This window comes from Gigantopelta aegis, chromosome 3 (assembly GCF_016097555.1).
Source record: "Gigantopelta aegis isolate Gae_Host chromosome 3, Gae_host_genome, whole genome shotgun sequence".
Lineage (NCBI taxonomy): Eukaryota > Metazoa > Mollusca > Gastropoda > Neomphalida > Peltospiridae > Gigantopelta > Gigantopelta aegis.
In genome coordinates this window covers 18,999,322-19,020,066 of record NC_054701.1, presented here as the reverse complement: position 1 = coordinate 19,020,066, position 20,745 = coordinate 18,999,322, and the positions used below count along the sequence as shown (strand labels likewise).

Sequence of the window (20,745 nt, the reverse complement as noted above, 5' to 3'; positions counted from 1 at the left end):
ACTAAATCCCGATTGAAGTACTTGTCATTATTAACAAAATAAATCTTCCAACGACAACCGTCAAAAGTCCCCCGCCATTTTAAATATGCTACATAGAGGGAAGCAACTCAACGTGCACGTTAAGAATAGTATTGACATAAAGTGCCCCGTGCACTAATAAGCACCATACCACAGCCTTTGGTATACCAGTTCTGATGCACTGGTTAAAACGAGAAATAGGACAACCTTTTAGGGTCCATTGACGGGGTTCGATCACAGACCGACCGTGCATCAGGTGAACGCTTTACCATTGGCGACGTCCCGCCCCATATGGTCTAGAGTTGTCATTAAACAAAACACATTTTACTTCTTTTTTTTTTTTTTTACTGATAAACAATCCATGGTAACGAACAGGTGTCACACAGGCAGAGATACGATATCTGGTGCTGTCATGTGTTACGTGTTTTATTAGTTAACAACGATATCAACATGAAATTTATACTGGTTCTGTGCGTTTTAACCACAGGTAAGAATTTTAACACTGAAGCTGCAATCTCGTATATAATATATGGTATATCCTATTCTGTGATACATGACACGTTTAAATAGCGTATTGCATAAGTTAAAGTAATATTATGTTTATGAAATGGTGCTTTCAGATGGATTTAGCTTGTTATAATTTTACGTCTGAACAGAAGTTACTTTGGGTTGAGAGTGGCTGTATTGACATACAAATGTTTGAAAACATCTACATATTTAATAACTTTTTGGGGAAAACAATTATTCACATATATAGGGTCTCCACGCAGGGCACACTATTTCACGCGAGCCGCCGTTCTGTCCACGTGTCGGTTACGTAAAATTAAATTTACGCGAACCGCAAACTGGTTACGTCATAACCTGTAAACGTTAAGAAATTAAAACTTGCAAACTTCACGATTACATCACGTTTATTCACGCAGACATACTACTAGTATTTCGACAAATGTTTTAGGTTGGATTTTAGATACTTGATGCGCAGCAAATCAGTAAACAACGTTATATTTCAACAGTTGTAATTTGCAACCAGTCTAAAGTAAATGTTCAGTATAGAGTCGAGCCAAAAGTTTTTTTTAAATGTGCTCAGACCGCTGGGGACGGAAAATTATCTGGTGCTATTTTATCTCTAAAGGAATATATGTAGACAGAATATTGGATTGCCTATAATTTTACATATGTTAAAAACAGTTTTAACGTAAACAGGAATCCAAAAGTGTCACAAAAATTGAAAAATACTAACATCGCATAATGAGCTTTAAAACAAACAAAAAACATTTGGAACGTCACTGTAGTATAGAAGTACCATCGATAAAGTGAAAGTAGCATAGCCAACGCAAAACGCAAAAAGGAATCCCTCCAAATGATTATTTTTATATTTCAAAGGCGTAGCGCCCATTACGCATGTGCGTAATGCAAAAACAAAATCCGGTAATAGGTCGAGGCTGTCTGTAATTGTTCTATAAAATATCCTCTTAAAATTGACTCGAAAAAAAGATTAAAAAAAATAAAATAAAAATAAAAGCCTCCGAAAAGGCTCAGATTGCATATACAGGCGTCCTGAGTTTCAAACTTTTCACAGAGGGAGGCCCCCCCCCCCCCCCCCCCCCCCCCCCGAATATCCCCGCTCGGGCACGCCTTTGGCGTGCGTAATGCTAAGAAAATGTCTGGCTACGCCCCTGTATTTTGTTTCAGTACTGGGGCTGATATTCAGTTCTTGTATAATATTGTTAACTTTAGCAAGCATTAAAGATTATTTTTTTTGTAAAATGTTTTCTTTTGTATTTGTTTTAACTTTATGTTTCAGCTAAAAACTATGGATTTAAAATATAATTTCAACGTAATTTTGAAATAAACGATCAGGTAACTCACAGGTTACTCAAATATAATTCACGTAACCGAACAATTGGTTACCTAGGTAAAAACCACGTGAACCGACTTCCGGTTCCTTCAGATTTCGAAATATTGTCCCCTGCCACGAGTAGGCCTACTCGGACATGGGTCGAGTCTAGCAAGACCCAAGTCCGTTCACAGGACTCTAGTACCCGTACACGGTGGAATACAATGATCGACTATAATACAGTGGACAATGTAGGACAATAATATCAGCAGTAGATAAGTTACACAATCATTATATATGATCATGCGCTAGTTTCTCTTTTTAAACTGGCCGTCCGTCCGTTACAACACTGAAACGTATCAATAGGTTTCTAAATGCAATACAGGGGCGGGACGTAGCCCAGTGGTAAGACGCTCGCTCGATGCGCTGTCGGTATGGGATCGAAGCCCATTGGGCTATTTCTCGTTCCAGCCAGTGCACCAAGACTGGTATATCAAAGGCCGTGGTATGTACTACCCTGTCTGTGGGATGGTGCATATAAAAGATCCCTTGCTGTTAATCGAAATAGCCCATCAAGTGGCAACAACGGGTTTTCTCTCTCAATATCTGTGTGGTCCTTAACCATATGTCTGACGCTATATAACCGTAAATAAAATGTGTTGAGTACGTCTTTAAATAAAACATTTCTTTCTTTCTAAATGAAATACAATGATGTGATTTGGCATCAATGTTCAGCGCTGGAATTAAGATGCATGATGCTATTTTACTTCATTCCTTAATCTCATCATCATGTAATGTAAGCGTCGGGTACTCGGGGTCCGGGTCGGGTTTCACCCTCGAGTACTCGAGTCCCATGTTCATGTTTTGTTTTGGGGTTTTTCCTTTACGCATTATAAAGCATATTCAACCATATGTTACCATTTAATTTGGTGGTAGGCCAAAACCAATTTGCAGCAAACTCACAACCGTCACATATAACAGACTTCTCGTCTCGATCCCTTCGTCGTCATTCCAAGAAAGAAAAGGAAAAGCACATGGATATTTTTTATTAAAAGAGGACACTTACAGTATTCGACACAGGAGAGGTTCAGGAGAGGTGCTGCGGGCGCTCAACATCCTTTCCATGGATCCCAGTAACGGATCAAAGGGGGGGGGGGGGGGGGGGGGTTTTCCCCGGGTTCCTCAAAATTGTGCGACGGTTATATATATATATTTTTTTTTTTTTAATTTTTTACATTGGAAAATCCGAGGAATCCCTTCGGGAACGTTTGAAACCTTCGGCCACATGTGAATGATAAATGGATTTTCAGGATCAGCCACTGGATCCATCCTAGAAACCTAAAAGGTTTTTTCTCTTATTTTTGTGATTCAGGGCCGTAGCTAGCGGCGGGTGGGGGGTGGAATTCCCCCCCCCCCCCCCCCCCCCCCCCCCCCGAAAATAATCCGGAAACAATTATAGAAACTTAAAGAAAATTATTTTTTAAACCGTTTAAAGAGTTTTAGACTATTAACTACTCAGTTGCCCCCGCCACCTCCCCCCCAAAAAAAAAAACCAAACAACAAAAAAAAAAAAAAAAATAGAATCCTAGATATGACCCTGTGATTGGTAGGGGTGGGGGGTGGGGGTGGAGCAGGGTTGGGCTTATAATTATTATTTATTTGTATATATATATATATATATATATACTCTTCAAAAGAAGAAACGCAAAACCACATTGTCGTAACATTTGGAGAATTGATTTAATTATTGAATGGTGAGTCCGATAATTACCAAATGTTGCAGGATTGTTCACAATTCACTCTAGTCCATTGTGAGTAAGTGATAGGACACACCACCAAGGTCAAGGCCATCTGGAGTCAATACCGGGTGTGGCCTCCGCGTGTGTTGACAACTGCCTGGCACCGCCTGCCCATTGAAGCAACCAGAGTACGGATGACGTCCCGGGGGATAGTGGCCCACTCGGCCTGCAAGGCTGCTGCCAGCTCGGGCAGGGTCTGGGGCTGTGGTTGTCGCTGTCGGAGGCGTCGGTCCAACTCGTCCCATAGATGCTCAATTGGGTTCAAATCCGGTGATATCGATGGCCAAGGAAGGACATTAATGTTGTTGTCCTGTAGGAAAGCCGTTGTGAGACGTGCTGTGTGAGGCCTGGCGTTGTCATGTTGGAACACTGCGTTGGCGTTGGCCATAACTGGAACGATGTGTGGCCGGAGGATCTGGTCAATGTAGCCCTGTGCATTCAGGTTGCCCTGCACGTGGACCAGGTCAGTTCTGCCAGTGTGTGAGATGGCTGCCCACACCCATGACACTACCCCCGCCGAATCTGTCCACTTCCTGCACGCAGTTTGCCGCATAATGTTCACCACGACGCCTATACACGCGACATCTTCCATCATGACGTCGGAGCAGAAATCGGGACTCGTCACTGAACCACACCTGTCTCCATCGCAGTTGAGGCCATTGTCGATGAATCTGGCACCACTGCAGTCGGAGTCGACGGTGTTGTGGTGTTAAGATGACACCTCGAACTGGACGGCTGGCACGAATTCCTACCTCACGTAGGCGGTTCCGTACGGTCTGGTCGGATATCCTGCGCAAACCTGGTATTGCTGCGGCTGTGGAGGTGGCAGTAGTCAATCGTTCCCGAAGGTGGCGTACCCGGATGTAGCGGTCCTGCCCGGGGGTAGTGACCCGTGGTCGACCGGATCTAGGGAGGTCACGTGTTGATCCATGTTGCTGGTAACGGTCCCACAGTCTGGAGATGGTGCTTGGGGACACATGGAATGCCCTGGCAACGGCCGTTCTGGATTCGCCTGCGTCTAGTCGGCCGATGGCATTGTTTCTCTGCGGTTCACTGAGACGTGGCATGTCCTGGATTGTCAACTGTCGGCCAGATACAGAGGCCAGGCAAGCGAACACCCTGCACTTTTATACTGTCGGTGTGTTCATGTTGCACGTGCAGACAACGCACGTGCAGTGGTGACATGGTTTGCACGTGGCTGCGTTTTTGCGAATATTCACATTTTGGAACTTTATTGTACAGTAGCTGCGTTTTATCGAATGTAACCGTGGGAATGTGTTTGGGACATGCAATGACCTTATATTCACAAAGCATGAACCGGTAGGAAACATAAAATCGGAGTTATAACCCATTTGTACCCTTTTGCGTTTCTTTTTTTGAAGAGTATATATATATATATATATATATATATATATATATATATATATACGTGTAGGTTGGCGCACGTTAAAGTGGAAGTGTATTTTTACTTCATTAATTAGGATCCCGTTGTACACTGTTTAATTGTTAGACCGTTTATTTACAGCAGTTTTCTGCAATGAGGTCGAGGAACCTCACTGCTCTCTGATTTGTCCCCGCATCTACCGACCGGTCTGTGGAACCAATTACGTGACGTACAGTAACGAGTGCACGATGAAAGGACAGCTCTGTCTGTGAGTATCCCATCCACAGCTAGGGTACGACGGGGAGGAAACCTGTTACTTGTAACGCAAATACGAAATTACATCGGTCACTTCTTGTGTACGGGGCGGGACGTAGCCCAGTGGTAAAGCACTCGCGTGATACGCTGTCGGTCTGGGATCGATCCTCGTCGGTGGACCACACTGGTTATTTCTCGTTCCAGCCAGTGCACCACGACTGGTACATCAAAGACCCTGGTATGTGCTACCCTGTCTATCAGATGGTGCATATAAAAAATCCCTTGCTACTAATGGAAAAAATACAAGACTCGGTGGTGTCGTGGTTGAGCCACCAGATATAAGGCTGGTAGGTACTGGGTTTGCAGCCCGGTACCGGCTCCCACCCAGAGCGAGTTTTAACGACTCAATGGGTAAGGTGTAAGACCACTACACCCTCTTCTCACTCACTAACCACTAACCCACTGCCCTGGACTGACAGCCCAGATAGCTGAGGTGTGTGCCCAGGACAACGTGCTTGAATCTTAATTGGATATTAGCACGAAAATAAGTTGAAATGAAATGAAGGTCTCTTTTACAGAGCATAAGCCACCAGCTGCCCCAAGCAGTCTTCTTTTCACTAATGACGGAGTTGCATTGTAGGACGCATATGGTGACCGACGCGCCATTGACATTAAATAGTTTTCGCGGCAGTTTGAATTATTTGTGATTGTTTAGGTCTATGATATAAGATCGTCTTGCTTACGTCTACTTCTTACTTGACTGAAATATACTGCATTTGTTTGGCACAATCTGATTGAAATCAAATCCTCTGGTCTATTATAATTATTAACCGTAAATGATTCCCATCAGATTGTAGTTTGGCAATAAGTTTCTGCTGGATTTCAGGATAGTTTAAAGGGTGCATTAAAATATGTCCATGCAATTAATGGATGGTTGAGTTTTATTTCGTTTTTACAGGGCCGGGCTGTCGGAGGTGGTGAAAGTTCTACACCAGGGGCCTTGCAACTCCAACATCAAAGGATGAACTAGTTTAACAGGACATTTGTGTATTAGGGTTTAGCAATAAATCAGTCTACCGACACGGAGCATATTATTTTGTTTTTATTTGTTGTTTGACAACTGAAATGAGAATAGAGGTTTGATGGGTGGCGGTAATACAAATTATTTTCGTTAGTGATTGTGTGCCTCATTCGTCACATTTCTTGTTTATTTTCGATCCCATGCCCCCTATTTTGTTCTATTTCTTGTCCCCATAAATATCCGTGCAAACTGTAGACATAATTAAAAGCTAAAATATGTATTTAAATGATTGACGAAGTTAAAGAATCTGTATATGACTTTTAGACTTTCTGGCAATATGTTCCTTTAAACAATATTGTAGGGGGTATGGTCCACCCCCCACCCCCCGTAAAATTAGGAAAACTAGATGTCCTGAAATGAAATTTCCTGCATTCTACAAATAAAATTAATCTCTGCCGTAAGATGTACTACCGTGCCTCAGCCTGATGTTGGTAAAATTATGCCACGGTGGCAGCGAAAGTACGAAGAGGGTTAACAATAGCGTAATATGTACGCAATTTAAGAGAAAGCAGTCGTATTGTTACAAAACATTATATAGGGGACGGGATACAAAAGTGGCCAGATTTTGATTTACACATTATTTGGAAACGATTTAAAAATAATAAAACAATGGTGTAGCCTTCCACCACCCCATCTTGCTGAACTATACAATGACATATAATAGCCTCCTCAGAAAAAATACGTCACCCCAAATTCAGCCTACGGCAATACACAAAAAGATAACACTAGTAAAAAAAATAGAAGACAAAACAACTGTAAGTACGACTTGTTACTTTTATTTGACAAGTTTCTCCGCACAAGGAGCTCGTTTTGCATGAGACACGCTGATGGATACACAAAGCATAACTTAGATCATTGTAAACTGCCGTGTAACGGCAAGGAATGTCACGTGTGTATACAACACAACTTCACAGAAACTGAAGTCAAAGTACTATAATTGTAAATGTAAACTTGTTCTATAAAATACAACACAAAGCACACACTGCAAGCAAACACGACACTGAAACAATGACATGCAGCCGTACCATGACTTTTGATCAATATATACTTCCCTAAACAATTAACCTATTTTTGATTGACATTATATCATATAATTTGTTTTATTGCAATTGCAATGAGACAGATGTCCATTTTTGTTTCAATTTATGGCACCGACGTTTATAATATATAATTGAATTGAATTGAATTTAATTTAAAAACAAGTCGATATAAAGTTGGAACGATGGAGGGGGGGGGGGGGGGGGGGGGGACGACGACAAACATGGTTAATTGCTTAATTTTTTGTGAGAAGTATATTTATGAGGTCAATTGTGTTAAAGGTACAAAATCTTCTATAAACATTGTATGACAGTTCTTGGTGCCATGTGCAGTTTCTTGCTTAAACTATTCATTTCTGTGCACCTAAAGTGTTCTTGGTTGTTGTAATGTTCTGAAAAGTAGTCTTCGTACAACATGCACCAGCATTTCTGATACTGGTTTTTAGAAATTCATCATGTGTGTCAAATGAGAACACTTCAGTTGATCATGATCTTAAATACTGATAAACTTGTTTTCATGCTACTACGTACGGATGCCGACACTACAAGTCTCTTGACCATTGTACAGTAACAGTTTCTTACCTAAAATATCAAACGTTTTATAATCTTGTTGCCTATTTACTTTTTGAATCCATACAAAGTTGTGTTAAAATGAGATTTTCAAACAATGCCTGGGAACTAATAAATGCTTATGTCCATGATCAAACAATTTTGAATTGTCAGGTCAGGTCAGGTCAGAGTGAATAACGTGCACATTCAGAGCAAGCTGTTGTAGCATACGCCTGTTCTGGGCACAGGTACCGGCCTTGGCCGGCTCCTCCGTCCAGGACAGGAAAGGGGTGGGGTGGGTTGGAGGGGGGACCGCCTGTACTGGCAGGTGCAAGCGAGCACCAGCAGTCCAACCGGGGCCAGTAACAGATGGTTTTTGTGTGGTTGAATTGTCAAATACCCTGTTATTTATTAGTAAGTAGTACTTCCACAAATGAAGAATCATTCAACGTATGGCATGTGCCAAGTGATAGTGAACCAGTGTATTTAGGTTCTATAAACATTAGGCCAAGCAAGAACACACAGGACATACAGAAATGAATATTATAACACAAACAACACCTGCAGCTTGCAACAGAAGTATCAATACAATGCTGTAAGATGAACAAGCACCTTTAATATTAATTTGGTTTAATGATTTGGTATGCAGTTAGATCATTCTGAAAAAACCTCAACCAACAACAACAAAAAAGCCAATAAAAAACACCCCACAAAACAAATCTAATTAAGAAACCCCCCAACCCCACATTAAAAATAAAAAATAACAGTAAAAAAACAAAAACAAAACAGACTTGATTTTATTAGTGTCTAACATTTCCATAAAATACTAGTATTCACCAAAAACTTCAAAAGTTACCTTGTTTAGATGCTTTGCTAATACTGTAAATTGAATTCTGAAGTAAGTAGTTAACACTATGAGTGTGATCTGATGAAGTTACTATGCACAATGAACAACATAAACTGCTGCACTGGATAACATTACACAATACACACCAACAATGACAGGAGTACAAGTACAACACACACCAATAATTGGTTTATGAGGGTAATTGTACCCACAACACAAAAGGTTTATGAGGGTAATTGTACACACAACACAAATGGTTCAAGAGGGCAATTGTTCAATACACACCAAAAACTGCTGTCAAGTGTTGGAGGTTAGGACAAATACACAAGATGAACAAAGTAGTAAAGGAACCACAAAAATGAATATCATTAGAAAAAAGTGTAAGTACATAGATGTAAAGGTCATACTATACAGAAAAAAGAAGAAAAAAGGAGAGAAGACCATATACAAAACTGAAAATATTAAAATTCAAGTAAAAGAAATATTTTATTTTGATAGAAGAAAATTGTTGTGATGCCAACTGAGATTACAGAATGACACATGAGAGATACAAACTGATGCTTTGCTAGTTCTTAAGACAGTGGTCTTGGTAAACCTAGATACTTGGAGAGGGAAGTAAAAACAACAGTCAAGAGCTGTCTTAACAAAACAATTCTGTAATCAAATGTCTTGGGAGCACAAATATGGGAGGTGGGGAGGGAAGGACACATTGTCAGTGGATGTGCTATGCTACATAAAGAATAAATGATTACTTCATAATTATCTGTTCACCAATAGCATAATGAGTAAAGTAGTATCATGATCAGTCGGTATCAATACCAGTTCAATGGTTCAGCCAATCAGTTAATCAGTTTAGCCAATCAGACAGCAGTACCATAACCTAACCACTGGTTCATCCAACAGTTTGTCTGTACGATAACCAGTCCACCAGTTTAACCTGTTTAACATTGGTGCAGTTTTTTGTTTATTTATAACATGAGAGAGATCCTGATGTGAAGACGACAGTCACACTACTGGAATTAAGGTTTTACAGTCACATTAGTTGACCAATGTAGATGAATCTAACATACAAACTATAACTTGGCTATGCTAAAGTATGTATAATAAAATATGTATAGTCATAAAAATAAAAAAATCATATACGGTAAAGAAGTTCAACCTGAATATATAACAGTTCAGACTAGCTGGCAAAATATTACTTACTGTTAATCCTTGAATAGAAACCTAAGCTTCTATATTTTTCACAATGCTCTAAAACTTGGCCACTATTCAAGGCTTGCTTTTATATTTTCAGTCAAAATTTTCTAACATAACATTGCTATACGGTCATCTTTTAATGTAGGTTTTCAAACTTTTTTGTACCCGAAGGAACGTCTTACCTCACTGAAAATAAAAAATCCTTCTCCTTTCCTGTTGTTCTCGTTATGCAACAAGACTGATGAGTATAATGTGTCCATTAACACCACAAAGCTACAAAAGTATAAACAGGCCTTTAAGCAAGGCAGGCCTCTATTCAAGACAGGCCTCTATTTTTTCTCCACAATGCTCTAAGACCAGGCCTCTATTCAAGGATTTGCAGTATATTTAATAAATGGCTAACAAAACTGCTTCTATTGATTTAAAACTTGCAGCTGGACACAAAAAACATGTCCACCAGTCATATGAGCACATGACAAATATGGAAAAGTGAGCATCTTTGGTGTTCACATTAAATAGCACTAGGTCAAAGATGATAATAAATAAGGAAACAATATGTCTGCCAGATTTATAATATGTATTGCACTTGGCATACTTTAACGGACAAAGCAAGCCTCACATGTGAACAGCCAAAACCAAGACTGAAATGTGAACTGTCCACAATGCGACTGAAATAAGAACACAACACTGAAACTGAAATATAAGCCCAAATGAAACTGGAGAAAACTTGAGGTGTTTTTTCTTTTATAGATACATCACCTGTCCTCAAACTAGTGTATATTCCCCATTGGATAGTAGTCTGGTCCGAACATCCCAACAGCCAATGGGATGGCCTAAAATTCTTCTACTGTATGCTCCCTCTTGTTCCGGTCACATGACTGTAACTTCCTTCTTTTTCCTTCGCTGATTTGGTTTTAGTTTGAGGACAGGTGATGTTGAAAGAAATAGAAATTGACTAGCCACAATGAGGCTAAAATGTTAACATCCACAATGATTTTGAAATATGAATAGCCACAATAAGACTGAAATATGAGGAAATCAAAATGAGACTGAAATATAACAGCCACAATGAGACAAAAATATGAACACTGCACTGAGACAAATATGAACACTGCATTGAGACTTAAATGTGAACAGCCATAATGAGACAACACTATAACAGCCACAATGAGACTAAACTATAACAGTCACAATGAGACTAAACTATAACAGTCACAATGAGACCAACATAGGAACACCGCACTGAAATGAAAAAGTGAGGGGTAGGGATGGCCATTTTGGGTTTCAGTGTAAATCAATGAAACAAACGTAACATGGTTCTAGCTAAAAACTCATCAATATACAATAAAACACAGAACTATATATAAAATATATTCATTGAAATAAAATCAATATAACAATGTGTGGAAATATATATAATACTTAGAATTGTATTAGTACACTGATTAATTATCAACTAAGCATTTTTGTGTTTATAACAAAAATTCTATCCCATTCTATGCAAGAAAAATTCCCTAAAAATGTCAATACATACTAGTAACATGTAATAGCTAACGGTATATGGATCAGGAAACAGTTGCACATGCATAGCGCTGCTCTTTTTATAGTATGTTCTCCCAATTTTAACACAAAACTAAAAAGAGAAAAAAGCCTGCTTAAAACCTATCCCTAGTTCTTAAACGTAAGTCAAACATAAGTGCAATGAGAAAAACACTTCTGCACACCAGTGCTCAATAGATTGACAATTTAATATGAAATACATTGTTAAAATGACTAGCTTTTCTACCTCATTTGTACAGCAAACGAAATACTATAATAGTCTTTCCCAGCAGTGAGCATCATTTTGTATGCACTATAATCTATTTATTTTTAAACGATTGTTTTTTAAATTGCACACAAAAATAGTGTTTTTTTGTTTTTTTCCAAAACACTTCTGCTTTTTTTTCTCTTTTTTTTTGTGTGAAATGAAACTGAAATTATTTACAAAAAATACTATTCATGGAAGCTGGGAAGAACTGTAGACAATCAATCCTATGTGCCATCCAACATATGTATATGTTGTGCGAATCACAAATAAAATTAAAATAAGTTTACTTATTAAAACTTGCACATGCTCAGTTTTACATCCCCAGGACACTACATTGAACAATGACTGGAAGGAAATGTTTTATTTAACAACGCACTCAACACATTTTATTTATGGTTTTATGGAATAACTGTTTGGAGATAAGGAAGAGATAAGCATCAGTCATAAATGGTGAACCAAATGTACAGTCAGGATTTCAAAATAAAGGCGTAGTTCGACGTGAATTATGGGATACATTGAAAGGTCTGACTGCATGTGAGAGGAGTGTGCTATGATATAAGAGATCTAAATAAGCATTTCACACAAATCTAAACATAAAATAACAACACAGACAGTTGGTTCAAATACATGTAGGATAAAAACGATAAGACTTGCATGTCTATAATTTGTAAATTGGAACTGGGATAAGGTAAACATGTAGTTCCGTAAGTATGGTAGTGGAAAGGTCAATAATGATGGGAAGGATATACTATTTAGGATAGCATGTTACTGGAATAAGTAAACATATGACATGTAGTGTGTGTGATACTGGAAAGGTCAAGAATGATGGAAGGATATACTATTTAGGATAGCATGCTACTGGAATAAGGTAAACATATGACATGTAGTGTGTGTGATACAGGAAACATCAGGAATGATTAAGGATGTGCTTGTTTGGGATAGCAAATTACTGGAAAAAGGTAAACATATGACATGTAGTGTGTGTGATACTGAAAAAATCAGGGATGATGGAAGGATGTGCTATTTAGGATAGCATGTTAGTAGAATAAGGTAAACATATGACATGTAGTGTGTGTGATACTGGAAAAATCATGGATAATAGAAACATGTGCTATTTAGGATAGCATGTTAGAAGAATAAGGTAAATATATGAAATGTAGTGTGTGGGATACTAGAAATATTTGGAATGATGGAAGGATGTGCATGTCTGGGATAGACTGTAGTATGTGTTTTGCATGTTATAGGAATGTAATACATAAAAATTACCAATTATAAAAAATAATCAAAATATTATTGAAGTACATGTTTGTATATCCCCAATTATACACTTTTCCATTTTATTCTACCCCACAATTGCTATTGATGTTGAACATACAAATGACCATGAACAAAATAACAGATCACTACAGTACTTATTACTGTAACATCAAGACAAAATCACGTTTGGAGTAATTACAATAGGCCGACATCATCAAAAGGTTGGTTTTTTGGGTTAGAGAAATGTTTGAGAGGATTGTTTTAAATTGTATTACAGCAATGATACAGTGTTTATACTAATTGTTTCTGGCATAATACATGATTGGTTATTGATAAATACACGAATAATGGTCAAAAACTAATTTTAATATGGAGTGAAATTGTAAAATATATTACATAGTATACTGAAAAACAATAACTAAATTAATATGAACATCAAGTACCGTAATTGTATCTGAACAGACTTTCACCAATAAGATAGGTGTTCACAATACAACCCAACATATGGCAGATAAAAAGACAAACTGCCAAACAAGTAAAACGTGATTATCCTAATAACGTAGTTGTGTAAAGGCAACAAGAAAAAAAACTTTCTCAATTGAAATAGGTCAAGACTAGCACTTAGAAAGATTGCACATTCAACACATGGACTAGAGGGGGAAACAAAATCAGTGAAGTAAACAAAATAATAAATTTAGGATAAAAAACATCACCAAAAATAAGTTAGATCTGAATCTAAAGTAAATTTTGAAAATATATTTGTAAGAAGGCTAGTTAGACAACAACAGTACTCTTTCTGTAGTGAATCGTCTCTCCCAGTTTTAACACAAAACAGTGCACTGTTTACAAAGCCACCTTGCCAAGTGATTAAGTTAAACATAAACCAGTGCACTGTTTGAATAGAAACCACCTTTCCCAGTCGATTAACATAAAGGAGTGAATTATTTACAAAAAAAACCCACCTCTCCGAATTTTGTCATAAACCAGTGCACAGTATAGCTAGCCAATCAATTCTCTCCATTTTAACATACACCAGTGCACTGTTTACATAATGAATCAACTCTCCCAGTTTTAACATAAACCAATGCACTGTTTACATAATGAATCAACTCTCCCAGTTTTAACATAAAGCAGTGTACTGTTTACATAATGAATCAACTCTCCCAGTTTTAACATAAACCAATGCACTGTTTACATAATGAATCAACTCTCCCAGTTTTAACATAAAGCAGTGTACTGTTTACATAATGAATCAACTCTCCCAGTTTTAACATAAACCAATGCACTGTTTACATAATCAATCAACTCTCCCATTTTAACATAAACCAGTATACGGTTTACATAATGAATCAGTTCTCCCCATTTTAACATAAACCAGTGTACGGTTTACATAATGAATCAACTCTCCCCATTTTAACATAAACCAATGTACGGTTTACATAATGAATAAACTCTCCCCATTTTAACATAAACCAATGTATGGTTTACATAATGAATCAATTCTCCCCATTTTAACATAAACCAGTGTACGGTTTACATAGCGAAGCAACTCTCCCCATTTACCATAAACCAGTGTACGGTTTACATAGCGAAGCAACTCTCCCCAATTTAACACAAAGCAGTGCACTGTTTAAACATGGAATCAAATCTCCACATTTTAACAGCAATTGGTGTACTGTTTACATAGTGAATCAAACGTCCCCAATTTAATTTAAGCCAGTGCACTGCTTACATAGTGAATCACCTCCCTCCAGCAATTAACATAAACAGTATACTGTTCACATACAAAACCATCACTCTGAGTTGTTAATATTAACATATGTATTGCCCACAAGCCTAAAATTTTAATCAGTGGTCACATGGTGCAGAGATTCAAAACAAATGACCTATTCTAGGTGAATGAATGATCATAACCTAAATATCTGCTGTTTTACAGGCACTATAATTTTAGTTACACCTGAATAGGTTATGGATTACAGCCAAACCCCTCTAAACTGAACCCTCAGTAAACCACAATTTCTACAAAACCAGACATTTTTCAGTCACTTTTTAAATATCAGTACAGAACCTCTCTAGACCGGACACCCCTAAACTGGATCTTTTATGTGGTCGAATGAGTGTCCTGCTTATGGGGGGTTTCACTGCATATTACAACACACAACAATTAGCCTGGAGTAGTGGGTATAAATAAATAGTTTAACAATAACAATGATAACAAGGGACCAGTAACACATTATCTGTTTACACATGTAATTATAACTCTTTAAATATTGCTAATTTTTAAAATAAATAACATTAGTAGTGTACACCATTAACTGTCTCACACCGACCCTACTAGCTGTTGCAATCACATACATGTAATGATGATGACGTCATTCCATCTCGTGCACATAGACCGATGAGGTAATACTAAGGACAGCAAGAATCGATGATGTCACGTTTTCCTGCCACTCGGAAGAGATGATGCCGACTTGGATTTCTTCATTTCGTCCTGCCCTCTGCTCTCCATCTTGTTCTTGTGTTTGTTGTGCCGCAGTCGGTTGTGCATCTGGTAGTGCAGCACATCTTGCATGTTCTCCTGCACAACACAAACACACACACTCTAAAGTTACGCAGGGTTTCACGTGTCAAATTTTTCTTGACACCCATGGCTTTGACTTTAAATTTTAGTGTTACTTTGCGAAAAGTTGGGAATTTTCAGTTTCATTTAAAAAACATCTCATCAAGCTAAGTTAGAATTTAAAATAGTAATACTAAACTTGTATTTATTCAAATAATAAAATTGCATTATGAAATGATATGATGAGGGAAAGGCTGTTGGTCAAGAGTTAAATACATGTGTAACTTATATTAATAATAAAAGATGGGATTTATTTAAATTTAGATTGGAAAATTTTACTCCAAAATTGGGAATAAAAAATGACAGACTTTGAGGAATGGTGTGGATCAGAGTTTAAAAATGTAGCTGATTAAACTCTGGTTACAATTCGAAATGTAGGACAAATTAATGAGGACTTTCAGGGCTTCTATATTTTTTTATAAAATCAACTAGCTATGGGATCAGTGATTTAAAAATCTACTAGCCATGATTAAAAATTTACTAGCCCTACTTTAAGTTAATACAATTTTACTAATAGTAATAATCAGATATGTCACCTAAAGAGGGATATAGAACTTAAAAACACTAAGATTGGGGGTTTAAAGGCTTCATGGCTTAGAAGACTATTTTTAGGTAACCCAATATGGATTAAACTGTTTGAATCTACTACTAACTTATCCAATAGAGACCTTGTAATAAATGGAGATTATTATTTGAATATCAAAAGAAAGAAATTAAGAAACATGTTTTGGAAAGATGTTTTATACAGTTGGGAGTTAATTCAACAAAAACAAATTTTGGAAAAAATAGAAGACATTTTAAGCTCAAATATTTGGTCCAACAGCAATATAACAATAAATACAAACCATTCTGTTATAAAAATTATTTAGAAAAGGGAATAATATTTATAAACGATCTTCTTGATGAAGATGGAAATTTCTTTACATTTGAGAAAAAAAATAATATATATAACGTAAATTCACACTTTTTAGAATATTCATCGCTTATAAACAGCATTAAGGCATATATAAATAAAGCAGACAATGTTAGAAATGGCCACTTTACATTGCTAACTAATCCTGTATTTCCGGTAAAATTTTATATTATTCTTAAAAGTCAAACAGGTATTAAAGACATGTATAAATTAATAAATCACGAAATTATTACACCAAAATCAGAAATAAGATGTAGAAACCAAGGTTTTGCTTTTGATTCAAAAGAATGGGGAAACTATTATAGAATGCCTTTTATAAGTCTCAAAGATACAACTTTGATATGGTTTCAATACAGAATTATACACCAGATACTAACAACTAATACTTTTTTACATAAAATTAAATACATAGATACTAATGAATGTACATTCTGTGGCAGTTCACCAGAAACATTAACACATTTATTTTACTATTGTAATAAAGTGACTGATCTGTGGCATGCTGTTGTAAATTGGATTTTAAACAAAAAAGGAATTCAAATAAAATTAAATAAAACAATTATTTTATTTGGACAAATAGGCGATATTTATAAACTGGCTGTTAATAAATATTAAATATGGAGAAAACTTGGAGTGTTTTCTATTTTATAGATACATTACCTGTCCTCAAACAAGGGCACCTCCCCCCCACGCAAGTGGTCTGGTCCGAACATCCCAACAGCCAATGGGATGGCCTAAATTCTTCTACTGCATACTGCTCTCTAGTTCCGGTCACATGACTGTAACTTCCTTCTTTTTCCCTGAGCGCATCGCACAGAGAACAGGAAGCGGGGAGGCCCGGGCGGGATACAATCTTGAGAACAGGTAATGTATCTATAAAAGAGAAAACACTCCAAGTTTTCTCCATTTCTATAGCCATTACCTGTCCTCAAACAAGGGCAGCATTCAACAGATGGTGGTGGGTGCCGAGATCCGTAGATGCTTGTGATAACTCCCCAACCGGAAAGAGGCTGACTAGTGGAAGAATAAGGCCAACCTTGGTAAGCCCTCCTCCTAGGGATGCCCGTCACAGACCAATGCAGGTGATGTTAGTAACAACAACCAGAATGGTGGCATCCGTCAGCAGTGGCAGGTACGGCTCCCAGAACAAGGACCAGGAGGCGGCTGCCACATCTCATGCTGGTTCTGACAGGTGGGAAGTCGTAGCCACCAGGGATGCAGGTGTTAGGTAACCCTCACGAATGAGGTGCCGTCAGAACATTGAACAGAACAAGCCCCCCGAGTGTTTTCTGGCTAGTACACCAAAGAACTGTTAGTTCAATAACGACAACAAATAACCACATGCAGTGCAGGGTAAAGGTTATCGAGACAAAAGTTCCGGCACCAGTGCATGAACTGTGCAAAAGAACAAAAGTCTAAGCAATCCTCACCTGTCGATTCGGTGGACATCTCGGTATGCAGCCCAGAATCAGACAGACATCAACGGCGACGAGGACGGCTTGCAGCAACAACCGGACCCAGATGATGGAACCCCTCAACGTCTTCTGTGGAGACATCCGTCAGATAATAGTTGGCGAAGATGGAGTCCGTAGCCCAGAAACAGCCAGTGATGATGTGCTGAATGGATGTGTTGCAGTGCAGGGACATCGTGGCAGCCAAGGCACGGAGTTCATGCGGATTGGAAGCAGACGGAGCAGGTAAACCCTCCTTCTGATAGGCGGTCAGGATAGCAGACCGGATCCAGGTAGACACCGTGTTCTTGGTGATATCCCTCAACCGACTCTGGTTACAGGAGAGGAAATGTCTCTTGCGACGTTGGCGAAAAGATCTGGTCCTCTCGATGTACTGGTGCAGGGCTCTGACAGGGCACAAAGCCAAGTCCTCAACGTCGGCTGGACCAACGATAGAGGAGATGGCCTGCACAACATACGAACGAGGCGCTTGGTCTGGTAACTGATTTTTTGCAACAAAATTCATGAGTAACCCCATGTTGACCGCACGACGATCTCGGTGAAAGCGTACCAGGTCCACATCAAGAGCATGGAGTTCTGAGACACGAGCAGCCGTGGCAAAACCGAGTAAAAACACTGTCTTCCGCGTCAAGTCTTGCAGGGAAGAAGATTCAATCGGCTCATAAGGTGCGGTCGAGAACGCTCGTAACACCAGATTCAGGTCCCATCTTGGTGGCCGAAACCGGTGTACTTGATACTCAAGGCGAAACCCCTTGATCATCTTATGGATCTCAGGAATACCCGACAACTTCGTTCCAGTAGCGACATCACGAACAGTAGCGATGACCGAAACATACCCAGCTATGGTAGACCCCTTCAATCGTAAAGCGGTCTGCAGATACAGCAAAAAATCTGCAAGACGAGGTATCTGGATCGTCTGAGGTTTACGTTTTTGCCGAATACACCATCGGTGAAAGCAAAGCCATCTGACGTTGTAAGCCGCAGTAGTAGATGATCTGTGCGCTTTCAAAATGGCCGCCGTAGACAGTTGCTGTCGACTGTTGGTCCTTATCATTGGCCTTCACCACATCAGAAACCTTGCCTGCAAACAGCTTCGTTGTGGACCACGGTTGAGCTAACAGCTCCTTCTTATGCTGGAAATCCAAAGTGGACTTTTTCAGATAAGCCTGGCGACGGTATTGCATCAACATCGAGGACATCGAAGTCACCGAAGACGTCAGGAAAGCTAGCATCTGCGCCGATTGCTGAAACAATGCGTAGCACCGTGCATCTTTTGCCTGGGTGGCCATCGCAGCAAGGAAAACGTCCAAGTAAGATAACACAAACAAGCAACGTCTCTGGGCAGTATCCATGGCTTGTACTTGTTTGTCCGTCAAATCCACAGTTGACGACTTCCCAAGACGGTGAACATCTTCATCCAAAGACGGAGCTCCATCTGTAAAGGGCATGTCAAACACCGGATACATACGGTGATTCCAAGACGGAAAGGCGAAGAAGGACGCTGTGTCTTTAAAGGTGCGGTCTAAATCTGTCGCCACCTCGGATACGAGTGTACCGGCTGCCAAGGAACGGATCACCACATCTTCCGGAGGGACATCAGTCGCTATCATCGGTGTCGGTCCCTTCTTGGACGGCGTTGATGGATGTGGCAAGGACGGCAACATGTCATAGACGGCCGCCAAGCAATCCCTCATAGTCATATGGTCAGGAGAGTCAGGCTCATCAAGGATAGAAACCGCTGTAGGCTCTGCATCTCCAAAGTCTTGAAGCACTCGAGCATAGGCTAATCGATCTGCCGAAACAGAAGCCACTGGTGAACCGGACCGTGGACGGTCCCGTCGAGAACCCTCAGAAGCCTCAATAGAAGGTCTGCGCTGCCGATCCACGGAACCCGTAGGGAGCCGTGCAGGTCGTGGGGAACGGCTACGGTCCCGGCTCCGCTGCGCCGAAGATGACTTCCCTGCTGAAGATCGGTGATCCTTGGAAGCCGTGGAACGTCTAACTGATTGAGTCGGCTTGTCAGAGGGCTGTGTAGGAACCGCAGGCCTGTCATCTGAAGTCTTGCATCCTGGAGCCGCACCCCCCGAAGAGGGGACTGGAACCGGACCTGACCTCAAACCCGCCGGTTCTGGTAAGGTCGCCATCGACGCCATAGTCTCTTTCAGCATAGTGGGTAGCATCGAACGTAATACTTCTGCTACGGAGTCCGCAATTGACGGCAAAGATTCCACTTTCTTGGTTCTCGCCGACACCACCTTCAAGTAAGCCGCGAACTCGACATTAGATAGGCCCGAACACAGGTCGCGTCTCGAAGAGAGGCTACACGGAACACGGCAACCCGGACATAAATCATGAGGGTCGCCGCCTGCAGTGAACTTCTTACAGCGTAAACACGCTCGTACCTGTCGCTGAACATTAACATCCGACATGATAATAAGTTTTCAATCTGTGAAAGAGAAAAAAAAAATCCATGACACAAACACAAAGCCGGTCAACAAAGACGCCATTTTGCAAATGGCGTCCGACACGACAACCGGCAATATACCAACAATTCATGTAAATAAACGCTTGAAAAGTCAAGCGAAATACGCGAAAAGACATACGAAAGGTCACGAAAACGAAGGTGAAACACATTTCACCCAAATACAAATACAAAACCAAAGGTCTTATAA

General features: G+C 39.5%; 2 protein-coding genes across 5 annotated transcripts in view; one reads left to right on the top strand and one right to left on the bottom strand.

The window, feature by feature from the left end:
* The first annotated feature begins 394 nt into the window (after positions 1–394).
* LOC121391237 (PI-actitoxin-Avd5a-like) lies at positions 395–6,375 on the top strand. 2 transcript variants are annotated; one of them, XM_041522938.1, is made up of 3 exons: positions 395–505; positions 5,183–5,306; positions 6,252–6,375. In XM_041522938.1, the coding sequence occupies exons 1-3, from the start codon at positions 469–471 to the stop codon at positions 6,316–6,318; spliced, it is 228 nt and encodes a 75-aa protein (XP_041378872.1). In that variant the 5' UTR covers positions 395–468; the 3' UTR covers positions 6,319–6,375. The 2 variants fall into 2 exon arrangements, with proteins under 2 accessions (XP_041378872.1, XP_041378866.1); XM_041522932.1 differs by having other exon boundaries at positions 420–505; positions 5,180–5,306.
* A 759-nt stretch (positions 6,376–7,134) lies between these two features.
* LOC121367638 (bicaudal D-related protein homolog) overlaps positions 7,135–20,745 on the bottom strand; it is a 41,856-nt gene continuing 28,245 nt past the window's right edge. For all 3 annotated transcript variants that reach the window (XM_041491928.1, XM_041491929.1, XM_041491930.1), the window contains one exon: positions 7,135–15,646. In XM_041491928.1, the coding sequence (XP_041347862.1) occupies positions 15,503–15,646 (144 nt within the window). In that variant the 3' untranslated portion in view covers positions 7,135–15,502. The remainder of the gene's footprint in view (positions 15,647–20,745) is intronic.

What these genes read in the sequence shown, in the direction of transcription:
- LOC121391237 (XM_041522932.1), top strand. Translation starts at nt 469, where the DNA reads ATGAAATTTATACTGGTTCTGTGCGTTTTAACCACAG. An exon ending in TCTGTGCGTTTTAACCACAG is followed by an intron (nt 506 to 5,179) that starts GTAAGAATTTTA and finishes GTTTATTTACAG; the next exon opens with CAGTTTTCTGCAATGAGGTC. An exon ending in ATGAAAGGACAGCTCTGTCT is followed by an intron (nt 5,307 to 6,251) that starts GTGAGTATCCCA and finishes TCGTTTTTACAG; the next exon opens with GGCCGGGCTGTCGGAGGTGG.